Genomic DNA, 14,932 nt, shown 5'->3' with positions numbered 1-14,932 from the left:
TGTTTTTGTTTTGTTTGTCAGTCTAAATAGCTGTGTGACATCATAGTAAATTGCAGAAATAAGTGCAAAAAGTGTCCCAGATTACTGTGATTATGCAAGAGAACAAAAGAGAAATTAATGTGTTGCCTCTGATGGAATCTGTCATTTCTTCACAGCAGGGACCTCGTTAAGAGTGTCAGTCATTCTCGTCATGGGCTGTAATCCTTTAGTGTCATAGTGCTAAATCCTCTGTTGCTTCCTCTGTTGTCGGTGCTCCATGCTGTGATTTATGGTGTATGTGTGAGTGACACTATTGCCAAACCGATCTTTTTCAAAAGTAAACTTTCAAAGCAACTTTCAAACAGGATTTTTAGCCTGAGCTTTTGCAAGCCCAGCCTGTATCCTGCTGCTCGGCGTGTCCTGTACCTAGCAGCTATCACTGTTCCTGCGGGAACAGGAGATTGAAGTCTCGTTCTTTAACAAAAGCCCATGCATTGAAATGCATGCCTGACATTTCCTTTAATGGAAGGGATTTAATAAAGCACCAGTGTGCGGCAGAGGTGTGGTTATGACTTCTGCAAGTACCAGCCATTAGAAATGCCAGGGGGAAAGAGCACCATATTGAATCAAGGGAAAAAATGTTTAATAGTATATGGTTTCGTGGTAATTAAAAGGAAGGACCATGTGTGCACTCGTAGTTGAAAATTAATTGTGGCCTAGGCAAAATCTCTTTCTAAGCAGCTTCTTGTGTTAAACCTTATCTATCTGTATGGACGGCAGCGGTGATAAAAACTGATAATTGCAACTATACTTTTGATACTATTAAAAATCACATTCCTTGAAGAATAGAAGTCACTCATTGCTGGCATTCTGATCTTTGACCTTCCAGAAAGACTCGAGTTTCTTTTAGTGCATAGCTTAATTGAATTATTTCATATTATTGTAATATTCTAGCAATAAACTCACTGCATTAATACGCAGAACCTGATTTTGGTGCGTGTGACAACTTTGTCGACCCTGGAATCAGATTTGAAGAACACGTTTATAGCTTTTGTTATAAGACTTACAATCAGTGTAGTTCTTGCAAATCAGTGTCATTCATTTATAATTTCCTCTGATTTCAGGAATTGCGCACGGGTAAGGTTATGTCTAAATTTTTAAGACTACATTTTTGGAAAATGGGTCAACAAAATGCAGGTACGTTGACACAGAAAAATCAGGACGTGCGTATTAATATACACATATAACTACAGCAAATAACTGCAGCTAATTAAACGTTATGTTTAATTTAATGTGCGAAAACTCTTTACAGTGAAAGTAAACATAAGGTTGCAATAACAAAATATGCTAAAATACAAACATCTATATGTGCTTCTAATTGGTAAGAACTAATAGAAAATAATTTGACGCATTCATTTTTAAACATTCATCTGTTTGAACATCAAAGTTGACATCTTTCTGCTAAATAAATAAAGAAACAACATTGATGTCTTAGGTGCACCAGGAGAGTAAAGTCAATGCATATACTTGTTGGTTGGCAGGTTTGACACTGATATGATGCATATCTTGCATCAAAATGCTGAGAGTTTGCATCAGTGCATTCATTCAAAACTTGATTCATGTTGAACAGATTTTATGCGAGCTGCATATTGTTAGCTCTGTCTCCCTCTCTCTCCATCACAGCTGCAATCTCGTGCACAGATACACAGAACATACGCTCCTTTTAATTTCCTCATATGCGGCGTGAGTCAAGAGAGTGTGAGTGATGCCACTTGCTTAGAATATGAATGAATTCCTTTGATTTATGAAAGAAATTCTGCTTATATAACAACATAAGCATACTGAATCTAAACATAGACATCATCACAGATGTTCCAAGAAAATTCAATTATCCAGATTGAATTATCCAGCACTGCTGTTAATATTATGTCATTTATTAGTTTGTCGAAATTTTCCGTTTCATCTCTCCATCTCATCGCGTTTTTACGTTTGAGAAAATCCCATTTGTATACATCAGGGCGCTTTAGTCCATCTTTGGAAGGAGTGGGTCTGTTCTGAATATTTTATACTGCTGATACGCTGCAGTTTTACATATTCTTTTCTTCTCCCAGAACGTTTCCTTCATGTGTTTTTATCTACAGGACAACAGCAATGTCCCTCAGGGTATTAGTCTCAGTTACTGAGTCAAATCTGTCTAACGATTAATTAATAACTTAACCCCAGACCATCTGCCTGTGAATTCATTCTTGATTGGATAGAACACAAAATTGTGTCTTTATTTACACGTGTCACAAACCATTAAGACACACAACGCTTTGGGAAAAAGTTTATCGCAGTGGTCCATAGGTCTTAAGTGCTGTATATTACGTTTTCACAGATCATGTGGAACATTTCTATTATACTTTATTGTTTCTTTTGCCTCATTCTGTGACTTTCTAATGGTAACTGCATGGAAAGAGCGACCAGTGTATTCTTCAAAACAAGAAAAGAAATGCATACAGGTTTGAAACTGCATCAGTATTTTTCATTTTTCTTTCTTTCTTTCTTTCTTTCTTAAGACTCGTTACAGGGGGAATATCAGCGGAAGTTGTATAAGGAGTTGATGGAGAACTATAACAGACTGGAAAGGCCTGTTCTCAACGATTCTGCACCTATAGTGGTGGAGCTGGGACTCACGCTGCTTCAGATCATAGACGTGGTGAGTGTCTGCTTCTGCTTCTCTTTTATGTGATCTTCCTTTCATGATGCTGGTTTGCATCACACTGTGCATATTCCACTTCCCGGTGTTTTCAGTGATTTGCTGATTGATTTGAGTTTGATTGATAAGACCGTATATGGAGGTCTTTGTTCTCTGCATCAAAAACAAATTAAAAAATGTGAAACCCTCCATCAAATACTTCAAATGAGCGTTCATGCTCTGCTCGCGAAGAAATACAATAGTTTAAGAATGGTTTTCATAAATAAAATGAACACTTTTTACAAGTCTGTTTTAAATTCTTCCATAGTATCTGTAGGTACATAATGGTACATTGCTTACTACCATCCTATCAAATACAAAAAACAGTATTTGATGGTAGCTTACTGTACAAGTCTGTAAACACACAAAACTGGTTGATTACAATTGCATTTATTGGGGGGTTTATAAATGAATGTGTTCATACACTGAGCCCAAAATATAAATGCATCATGTAACAAAATATCCAACAACAACGAAACACGTTTGTTAAAATTATTAAACAATATATTTATTTAAAGATCTGCTCAAGACATTGTCTGATTATATTTGAGAACTTTCTATAGCTATAAACAGGTTACTATCGAATCTATTCATAGGGGTTACTATCGATAGAATCTTTTTATTGCACAAAGGTTTTTTTATAGTGAAAAAAGATTCTCAAACCACTTTTTTTTGTTATGGGAAGTACAACTAACTTAACAATTAACACCTCTTTACCCTGGGCTTTAGGGCTAGTTACAGCGTTTTGGCCTTCTTGGACTCACTTCACTTGGGGACTGTGCTGAAAATGAAAACGTTTGTTTTCTGCTCCTTAGCAGATGTTGTTTTCCTTTTATCAAGCTCTTAATAATTGTAATATTTTTCTGTACTTCTGAAGTCAACCAAGGCCCATTGCCCAGTTGTACTAAACCTTTTCATTTAAGAAAAGCTTTTATTGTTTTAATAAGGGCATTAAAACTACTTACTTAATGTAAGTGGTTTCTTGCAATCAACTACATTTTTTTTCTAACATTAGAGAACAAAACAGCTTTGACAGAGGAAATAATACCATGAATTTATACATGACAAATCACTATATATAGCTAGTTTTAATACTTACAATAATTATTCATATGACATCTTACCTTTGGGGATTTAGGACAAACTGGAGGTCATCCTAATTTAAGAACATTCTAAAGTATTTTTAGCAATGCATTTTTTTTTTGTTAGAACACAAAAAAAATAGCAGTTTAATAGATTGTTTTTTCTCAAGATAGTTGTGCGAATCCAGCCCCAGTTGAAAAGTTTATTTTCTCTAGAAGGTCCTTTTGAAGACACTGTCACACATTTTCCTTTTTCATTTTATCCTACCCTTTTTATATGCCAGACATACATACGTTGATGTTTCATCGCAGCAGGACTCCCTGAGCATGAAAAGATCCACATGAAACATTAATAGGATCACATTTTGGCTGAGTGGCTGTTGGTCTCGACTAATACCTATTTGTTAAAAAAATATTGAAAAACAATAGACTGATATAAAAAGGATTATATATAGGATAACAGTTTTAGTTTAGTCTTCATCACGCTGCATCTTCAACTTTTACAGTAGCCTTGCACGATGCCCCCTTTTGGGCTCAATATGATATTCAAACATCCGTATGATATGGTTAATCCATCTCAGGCTTCTTGGCATGTTAAACTCTTTGCAGTTTGATATTGCAACATCAGTAAAAACACATGCGCTGCACTTCAGATTTTACCTTGAAAAATTTATGATGTTTAGGTCTGCTGATTTGTGAGGCCATCGAAGGCATTTATCACTATCCTTGCGTTTACAAGAGTCTTGAATTTCATTAAACAGCGTGCAGTTTAGCTTTATCGTCCTGGAATATTGGTACATCATAAGTGCAATGTGCTTGCATGACAGATTATCCTGTGAAATGGCTGATGACCACTAAATGTATATGAAGAGCAGTTATCAGATTTAAAGGCCAAAGTGCGTCGTTTCTCTGAACCTACTACATGTTGTATAAAACCAGTCAAGATTCGCCTTGAATTTGAATATTGTTTACTCGTTTCTTTTATGAGAAAAGGAAAAAGAAAGAACATGAAAGAAAATTAAAGTATGCATGCCTGACTGTCCCATTTTTCGCTGTCCCAAAGGCCCCGTCACCTGGCTGAAATCTATCTCCATTCACCCATCGCACCATGTGAATTATGAAATATCTGTTTATCCTGTGTGTTAAATCATGGCTGCCGTGGCGTGGTTCTCGCGCGGCCCCAGATGGCGAGAGGCCCATAGGCTATGACTGGGATGCTGTGAAACTGTGAACGCATGAGTTGTTCGCAATCAGCTGAGGGGGGGGGCTGGGGGTGGCAGCTGCCACACCATTCTACATCACCGCAGTGCTGCGAGGGATATGAGCGTGAGGATAGGTGGACTGTGAGAAACAAAAGCTGAAAAATACTTGGCATCGAAAAGGCAAGTGATTTGTAATTCAGTGTGTCCATAACATGATCACAACATGGAACAGAATTTATGCGGAAGGAAACTTTCCTGTATCAGAAGTGAATGAAACGGCTTGCAGTTTTTTGGGACAATACAGAAGTTTGGAATTAATGTTGACTGATGAGGGAACTGAAGCTTAATTGATAACTGATATGAACTCAAAACACAAGGAAGGCTCAAATCTGGGCAGGGTTGCCATTCTGGAAAGTTGCAGCGATTTTTCTTCCAGCTTCGTGGCTAAACTGCAAAAAAATATTTTTTTTGTTGTCTTATTTTCAGCCAAAATATCTAAAAATTGTTAAATCAAGTAAAAATTTAAGTCTCGTTTTCAGAAAAACAAGTCAAAAGTTTTTTGCTTGAAACAAGCAAAATAATCTGCCAATGGGGTTTTCTTTTTGAAATAAGATAAAGCAATAATTTTAATGCTAGAAAAGCGTTTTTTGCAGTGTACTGGACCCTACAACAGATTTTTAGGTTGCTTTCTTGACCACAGAAAAACAAATTGACTTGGAAGAATTATGGTAGTTATGGTAAGGCACAAACAATGTATGCGGTCAGCTAATAAAAGTATGCATTGTTTCAACGCTTAAACGTTATACATGCACCAGAAATAGGAAAGAAGAAAGTGTCTGTTTACTGTATGTTAACCAGTGGGAACCAGTAGCCAGTTCATCTAAACAGAATAGAATTCTCATCACAAAAAAAGGATAATACACAGCTTTTTTACTGAATAATTAATGTAAATACTTTAACAAAAATATAAGGTTCACATTTTGGCTTTTAGACTTTTTAGCACTGGCCCAGTTTATATACGTTGTACAAGCTTTACTGGAACCACAGGTATCTGCTACTACAAAAAAAAGGTTGAGTTATTTTGATAATAATGAAACGTGGGACATTCCTTTAAACCGGGTCAAACGGCACGTATTACATGTGACCCGTTGTATATGTGTGTACATGTCCTCATAATGGTTCAGCAGGCAAAAAGTGAATTCTGGGAATGCAAACAGCAGTTTGCTGGCGGCGAGGACCGCTGACGGCGTGGAAAGGCCACCATCACCTCTGGCCCTTTATTCGCTGCCTTCACTTCAGGGAGCTGAGAGAGGGGCGGTCTCTGACGAGGCGCACCTGAAAGTTAGCCTTCGTGCCGTGCAGTTTGTGAGGGAAGGTTCATTTCAGGGCAGGAATCTCTCACCGTCTGCCCAGAGAACCAGTAACCCGTCTGTGACCTCTGTCCTTCTGTCCTCCAGCCTCCATACTGTACAGTCCTGTCTCACTCGCTGCCTGCCGTCCCTCGCCTCTCTCTTCTTCACAGAAAGACCAATCATATATAGTCCCAGCGTTTTCGTTGACACCAGCACAACCAAAATCAGAAGAGCGTCGAGTCAGACTCAAAACCAAGAGAAGGACAGGTCTGAGATGAGAAACAGGGCTATTTCTGATAAATGTGCAATGAAACATTTATTGTTTTGCTCATCATTTGCATGCACTTTGATTTACTTATAAATTTGAATTTAAATATTGTTTTCTTTGGAAGAAATACATCTCTCTAAAATAATGGTATCTCTCTCGCGTAATACATTAAGACAACATTGAGATTAAAATGTTAAAATTGCAATTACAATTAAAAACAGAGCACAATTTAAACCATTGCATGAAAGCTGGTACATTCCAGTAAATTGTACTGTTCTTTTTTCTATAAAGTTTTGACTGCAGGAATAAGTCAGATTCCAAATTTTTGCAATCATTTTTCACAGATCGCGTGTTTTATCATTATGATATTTATTAAGATGCTGCCACATTTACCCTTATTTGACATATCTTTGCAGGCAAGGTCCAATCATTTGAATTAAAATGTACGCAATCTGCAGTCACGCGATTTGAACAACCCACTGGCACCTCTGACATTAACATTGTGTTTAACACATGGAAAATTCTTGCTGACTTCTAACTGTATTACGGGCTGCTAACATGTTAAGGCCGTGATGGGTACAATCCCGGAACCAGTGAGCACACATTTAAAAAACGTCTAAAATGCTCCTCGCTCCAGGCAAAAATCATGCACGCCTTGCTCACATACTCTGCATAGAGAGTGAAAGAGAGAGAGAGAGAGAGAGAGAGAGAGGGTGTAGATAGATAGTGCCTAGAATAGTAGCTCCGATTCTCCATAGTTCCGCTCCATTGTTCACTTCCTGCTCGTATCGAGTGCATACTGCCAGAGTCGCATCCTCTTTTTATCAAATCAAGTGACACTTATTATTATATTCTCCATTTAAAGAGGCTCCGTACTTATGTGGATAATCTTCTGTCATCTGCAGTGCGTGTTCATTTCACAGCTTTTCCATATGAAAGATTCAATTTATCGGTTCACAGAGCGAAAACGCTCACGCGCTCCTTATCTCAATCCGATCACAATAGTCACTTCTCATTACCGCAGGCAGGTTTTCATGCGTCTCGTTTTTTCTAAGTACTGTAGAATTGTTCATTCACAGATTTGCGTTGGACAGTCTCGCCGTACAAAAGCGGGCGCAGCTCTATTTACTCTACAACTATTTATAAAATCAGCTCTAAATAAGCAGCTTATGAACTCGTCTTAAGTATGTTGGCCTTTTGAAGATTCAGACATGAATGAATAAAAGAAATACAAAGAATTTACTAGTGTGCATACTGTAAGCAGACTGTGATGTAACTCTCTGAGTGATGTGGCGATGATTAGCTGTGCATGCAGCAATCTCTTGTGAATAGGCAGATTAACTGTAATAGTGTTACGCTGTCACTTACAGAAGGTTTCCAGCATCCAGTGTGGAATGAATAAATTATGCGCTTCCCTTTTTTCTTGTTGCTTTACTTTGCTGTTCTTTTGCGAGTTAGTGTTTTTTGTGCACGCCGGGTTAATAACTCAACCACGTGTTCAGTGGTGATAACAAGCCCTTAGACAAATAGCTCACCCCCTAATTATTTATCATACATTTTATTTATTATTAATATTTTAATAACATTTGCGACGAACTGTAAAATATAAAATTGCTCACAAGTAATGATTTGACTGTGATTAACAGCTCATTGTATTCATGTAATACAGTGCAACTAATTAGTGTGTAGCCCAATTACACTGGCTGGGAGAAAATGAATCAAATGTAAATAAGTTCCAAATTCCCAGTCAAATAGAACACTAATTACTGCAGTAATGTCTTCAAATACACCCTTACTCCAGTCGGGAACTACATAAACTTATAATAAATGAACACAAGCTTGATAGATGTAGCTTGATCATAATTTTAACACAGTACGTAGTATGCACTAAATGTATTTCAAATATATTTCAAATATAGTAAACTGTAATTCATTGCAAATGTGATTACAAAATTGCATTTAAATAAACGGTATTATACAAGTCTGAAAAAAATTCTATTCAATAAATCATTTTTAAGCACTCTTTAAAAGAATAGTTTAAGCTGAAATGGACAGCAGGTCAATGAAATGCAGTTTTATTTTCTAAATACACAAGAATTAGGTTCACAGCACTGTTAGTATTTTAAGATTTGTTTTGTACAGCATTTTATTGCTCTGTTTTACAGAAGTATAATTATTTGAAGCTCATATACACAGCTGCCCGAGGCTGTGTTCACGTTTCAGTGGGTTTCAGTTAGACGTTGCGGTGGAATGGCGATTTATGAACACTGCCATATGCCGGAAAAGGTGTTTGTTTAAATCATAAATGCAGCAATATTCCTCACTCTGTCCCATGCGCTTCCACTGCAATTAAGCAGAGCACGTTGTCAATATACCGGGTGGCTACTTTCTTAAGCTTCAAATGCACTAAGGTTTGAGAGGTTAATTTTTTTCATTATTCAAGCACAGTTGCTTAAGTGTTTATTCTCAACCTCAATTTTGCACTCTGTCAATTATATCGGTAATCAGCACTCAGAAATCCATGATTACAGGTCATAAAAACAAATCAAATCTATGTTGTCAACAAATTTGTTTAATTTGAGTGAGCTGTTAGTATTTATAATGTGTCACTAGTTAAAAGGCTTGGTCTGCAAGACTGGAGCCATACAGATGAAATTCTGTTTAGGCTGCTGCTGGCATTGTTAGCATTCTTAACTTCATCCGTTGACGTTGATTGCATGTCACATGCCCTCAGTTCACCCTTCACGGACAACACGTTACCTCCACTTTCTTCTGCAGGAGGAGAAAACAACAGGGACTATAGTGTGTCAAAGGAAAAGACAGAGAAGCAAGGAAAACAAGAAGAGACAGGGAGTGAAAGCAAGTTTAAAAAAAAAGTAAATGATAGATACTAAGCAGAGACAAAAAAAAAAGATCAAACAAGCAACTGATGTCTCATGTTAACAAGAGTAAATTTTGGGATGCACCCCTCTCTCCCCCTCTCTCTCTCTCTCTCTCTCTCTCTCTCTCTCTCTCTCTCTCTCTCTCTCTCTCTCTCTCTCTCTCTCTCTCTCTCTCTCTCTCTCTCTCTCTCTCTCTCTCTCTCTCTCTCTCTCTCTCTCTCTCTCTCTCTCTCTCTCTCTCTCTCTCTCTCTCTCTCTCTCTCTCTCTCTCTCTCTCTCTCTCTCTCTCTCTCTCTCTCTCTCTCTCTCTCTCTCTCTCTCTCTCTCTCTCTCTCTCTCTCTCTCTCTCTCTCTCTCTCTCTCTCTCTCTCTCTCTCTCTCTCTCTCTCTCTCTCTCTCTCTCTCTCTCTCTCTCTCTCTCTCTCTCTCTCTCTCTCTCTCCCTCGTGTCTCTGTTTCTCGTCTCTCTCTCTCTCTCTCTCTCTCTCTCTCTCTCTCTCTCTCTCTCTCTCTCTCTCTCTCTCTCTCTCTCTCTCTCTCTCTCTCTCTCTCTCTCTCTCTCTCTCTCTCTCTCTCTCTCTCTCTCTCTCTCTCTCTCTCTCTCTCCCTCCCTCTCTCTCTCTCTCTCTCTATTAGGTTTTGACACATGGAGGATATGTAGAGAAATGACTAACCTTGTTTAAGGACCTAAAATCAAGATGGCTTAGGCGCATAATTTCTTTCATCAAAGTGACAATGTTTTTGCAGACAGGCCTAGAATAGTAATTTAATAATTTAAGAAAAGGAAGAGCAAAAACAACAGAGCGAAACGTGAGAATATGACTTGTACTTATTGACATCCTCAACAAAAATAGTCATTTTTCATAACATTTAGTGGCCCTAAAAATATTTGGACACCTAAGACGTGCTTATAAATCAGGAACATATAAAACAAGCACACAAAACAAAGTATAAATATCATGATCATTATAGTATTTAAAATATTAATTATTTTATTTACTAAAAATGTATATAAAAAAGATGTGCACACTCCCACACTTTTTCATGACAAGGTGCCACCAGATATGTAAACATGCATAAATACTTTTTTGTATGTATTTAAACAGATTTTTTTGTGTGTGTAAAACATGGCTTCTGCTGTCTGACTCCCTATACCACTTTGTCGTCCCCTGGGGGTCTCTGAACCAAATTTACCTATTTTAACATTTTGCAAGGCATTCAATTGGTGTATTTTATGCTGGAATGTAAATGCACCCCATTCTGCAGTTGCCAAAAGAGACATCATTGCACATTACACAGGAAGCTCAGTGACAGAGGAACTGGAGACAGAGCACAAGGACGGGTTTCTCTTAAGCATGAGTAATCATTGGTGCCTTAAGGAAAAATTCAAACTGAGATTCAAGATCAGCAACACTAAAAACTGTTTTTGTCAACTCTAAATTGACCTCTATAACAGTTCCTTTTCAACAGTATACTTTAGATCAGAAAGCAGTGTTGAATACTGGCTTCACTGATTACAATGTTTAATTCATTGCATCATTAAAATATATTTTCAATGTACTTTACTCCTGTTGTGGTAAAGATGAATTTTCACTGTCTTCAGTATCACTTGTCATTCAGAAATCATTCAAACATTTGTGCTGCTTCATTTAGTTCAGCCATGACAGCTCTCTGAACATTTGAACATGGTGATGGGTATGATAATGATAATGTATTTGGTCTTGGCATTTGATTTGCTACAGCTGCTGCTGTTGTGGTATATTATTGCTGCTGCTGCAAGCAAGTACAAGGAACTTGTTACTGTCAATGCATATGGTGATATGGTTCTGTGAATATTCAAGACATGCCGCTGCTGCACAAATAGCATTGAAAATAACTCTTAGCAGATCTACACAGGTGGAGCTGAGGAAGGTGAATGCTAGCCAGCCATATAAATGCAAGGCTGTGAGCTCATTGGCTGCATATGCAACAAGGACCAATCAGCTTGCAGATTATCTGACTATCAGCAGTCACGTTAACAACCCTTCAGCCTGCGCCATCTAGAGTTTCATGACTGTAAATTTTGGATAAATTACAAATTTGCTGCTTATTAATAGTTTTTAAGGTAGTAGTTAGGCTTAATTATTGTGTAGGATTAGGGATGTAGAATAAGGTCAGGTAATATTAGACATTAATATGTGCTTAACTGCTACTAATAAATGGCTAATATTCTAGTAATATACATGCTAGTATGCAACTGATTAGGAGACCCTAAAATAAAGTGTTATTATTGTTTTTCATAACAAAGTCTGTTCTGTCACTTTGTATTAGTTTAATGCATTCTTTATGGGTAAAAGTATTATTTCTTACTGACCCTGCTACATTTTGGTAGTGTGTACTACATAATGTACTGACATATTAAACATCAATGTCAAACCATGGTGTAGTAATGATACCAGAAGTTAATATCAAGGTACTTTGATATTTACTATAGTGTATGATTAACATTCTTATACCATTATATTCACATGATACTATGTATTTAAGAATTATGGCACCACATGTATTTTTTGTGAGTTCTCTATTGTTGTATGCATAGAATGATGCTGTGTATACAAAGCATTGACACTTTATTTGGACCTCTCTTATTGAACTAGCTGAAGCAAGGATATTTAATGGTAAATTGATGACACTGTAGATCATCCCTGGTCCAAACTGAATGAACTGTGAGGAAATGAGAGCTGACACTTCTCTGAATGAAACAAGCGTCTTTGATCATTTAAAGCTCAATGTTCTGGATCTCACACAAACACACACACACAGAATCTGACGCTGATCAATGCATGCTGAAGTTGAGCTTTAATGCTCAAGAGGTTTACTATGAGATCTGTATTGTAATGGTGATTGTCACTTTGTGAAACTGCTTTAAGGTTAAATTGCTCCTATTCATTGGTTGTCATAGCTGGTCTTTTTGGCCTTATCTCAAATACTCCAAAAGGCAAAGTCTGCGGATGTGTGTGAGAGAAGACAGAGATAGGGAACAAATGGTATACAGAGGGCATAAAAAGAATAAAAAGTCTTTGTTCATAGAAAGGGGTTGGGATTATAGAAGCAGAAAGGAGATTTGTTCAATTTGAAGTAATCCTTCATTTATGTCCTCATTTGATACTGAATCTCTTTTTCTCTTCTCTTTCTCTGCCCCAGGATGAAAAAAATCAGGTATTAATAACCAACGCCTGGCTACAGCTGGTGAGTTTTTATTTAGTTTCCTTTTGTACTCTTTTTGCAATGTCAGGCTGCTTTAAGGCAACCGAGTTCACTAACAAGTTAACATTTCTAGGCATTTACATTTACTATTTACTCAAAGCCACAGCTCTAAAATGGGAAAAGACCAAAATGGGTTTAACTGTTTGTCACTTCATTACCATCATCAATAAAATCCTCAGTCAGAAAAACATATCTATACATAGGTTACAACTCACTGCAGTTTCAGCTGAAATCAACATTACTGATTAAAAAAAAACCTCCAACAACCTTCTCACACAAGTTATTACAGATTATAAAAGGGGATTATTGATTGGTTTTGTTTCCAAATGTTCCACTGCTTAGTAAAGCCCAGATTTTGGCTATGATTTAGTCATTTGAGATAAATTTTGAAAATCCTAAAAATTCCTATAATCTTAGGCTACAATCTGTAGTCTTTGATTGCTGATTAATGGCTCTTGCAATCAAATTTTAACTCTTAACTTAATAAGATTTGCAGAGTAGTCTTGCAGTGTGATGTGTATGAACGAACTTTTGTTTTTCAAGACAAGCCATGCTCAGAATTAATGCTAGAGATTTCTTCTTACCGCCATAAACTCCTTCGCTCCCGTCTTCCGCTCTCAGAATTCATATGATATGTTGCACCACTGCTTTCATGTGGGTGCGAGTTGCTTACATTATTCTTCCTAAATATGCATATGCAACTGTAAACTGGTTCTTCAGATCTGATTGGTTAATCACAATGTTTTTCTAGGGTCAACAAAGATGTTGAACCAGGAACACGTCGAACTCAGCAAAATCAGGTTCTTTGTATGGGTTGATATTGTAAAACTCCATTTCCATTTTTAAAACGTCTTAACTGTTGTACGGTCTGACATTAATGACATCCTAAAGTTTGACATGATCATCATGTTCGTACAATCTGACGAGCAACAACCATAAAGGACTATTAAAAATTGCAGTTTGCACATGCCTTAGGTTTCCAAAAACATACACTTTATATTGAATGACTTATAAACTAATCCATTTTGACATTTACATCAGGTGTACAATATGCTGAAGCAAACTTCCTCAATAGCTCACCTGATAAAGCATTCACATGCAGTGTTCGGGTAGAAATTACAGTTAAGAGTTCAAAGACTTGTAGAAGTCAGCTAAAATTATGATTTTATGTGCTTAAATGTTTGTTAACGCTATCGATTAGGTTTATTAGGTAGGGTTTATTTTAGGTGGTACTTTCAAACATAAACCTTTTAGCACTAAACACACGTTTTATGTACCTTACTGCATGCTGAAACACAGGTAACAAATGCAAAACAGGTATCAAAAGGCATTTGTTGATGCAACCGTGCCATTTTATTTTACTCTTTCATACTGGAGTGCGACGCCATATCACGTGAGCTACCGAGTAAACCTACTGTCTATGAAAACCCATAGATATGAAGCTGGATATGTGTGATGCTAACATCGAAAGCACCGGTTTTCAATTCTCCCAGAATATTAATATTGTTTTGAAATCATAACATGGTATTCTTCAAGTAAAGGTGTTTTAATGCCTCTAGTGTTTTATTTGGAAACTGCACTCATGTACTTATTGGTATGTATTTTTCACGGTTAGCTAAAAACTGCGCCAGGTACGGTAATGCCAGGATACCAGGTAGATCAAATCTGATCCCAGTGTTGACATAAATGTTGTGTCTTTGACTCAAATCATGCAAAAATACCCTGTATTTTACTGTATCTTTATGGATAAATCAGAGTAAATTGTAGTGTAAATCAATTCAGTGAAAACAATGATTGGCTTTTCAACTGAAAGGCCGGACTTCCGTTGTATCGTACATTATGATTTCTCTCCTTCATTTAATATAAAGCGGTCCAAGTCCTCCCACTTATACTGTTACGGCATCATTTTTGAAAGTCTAATACCAATTTAGCTTGTTTTAAACATGACGGTCCTCATGTTCCTGTCCTGCTAGGTTATGCCTCTCAGTGGCATGTCTTCTTTAAATGCTTATTGTTCAGACATCACCCTTGAAAGCAAAAAACAACAGCAGAAATATTTGAAATTTAAATAGGCTGTTCCAGTCGCATGGCTTGCAGGTGATGATAACAAAGGTTTCAGTCCTCAGAGCAACAAGATAGCGACATTTCAAAGGCTTTTAGGTTTAATGTCACACCCCTTGGTCAC

At 37.1% G+C, this 14,932-nt stretch overlaps 1 protein-coding gene across 2 annotated transcripts in view; it reads left to right on the top strand.

Annotated features, from left to right (window-relative positions):
- chrna8 (cholinergic receptor, nicotinic, alpha 8) overlaps nucleotides 1-14,932 on the top strand; it is a 48,257-nt gene that overhangs the window by 8,017 nt on the left and 25,308 nt on the right. The window contains exons 2-3 of one of the 2 annotated variants that reach the window (XM_043243742.1): nucleotides 2,538-2,677; nucleotides 12,685-12,729. In XM_043243742.1, coding sequence (XP_043099677.1) covers nucleotides 2,538-2,677; nucleotides 12,685-12,729 — 185 coding nt within the window. Of the gene's footprint in view, nucleotides 1-2,537; nucleotides 2,678-12,684; nucleotides 12,730-13,522; nucleotides 13,548-14,932 lie in introns of those variants that run through there. The other variant, XM_043243753.1, reaches the window with a different exon arrangement.

Source organism: Puntigrus tetrazona, chromosome 1 (genome assembly GCF_018831695.1).
Source record: "Puntigrus tetrazona isolate hp1 chromosome 1, ASM1883169v1, whole genome shotgun sequence".
In the NCBI taxonomy this organism is placed as follows: domain Eukaryota; kingdom Metazoa; phylum Chordata; class Actinopteri; order Cypriniformes; family Cyprinidae; genus Puntigrus; species Puntigrus tetrazona.
This window is presented reverse-complemented; position numbering and strand designations above follow the sequence as displayed.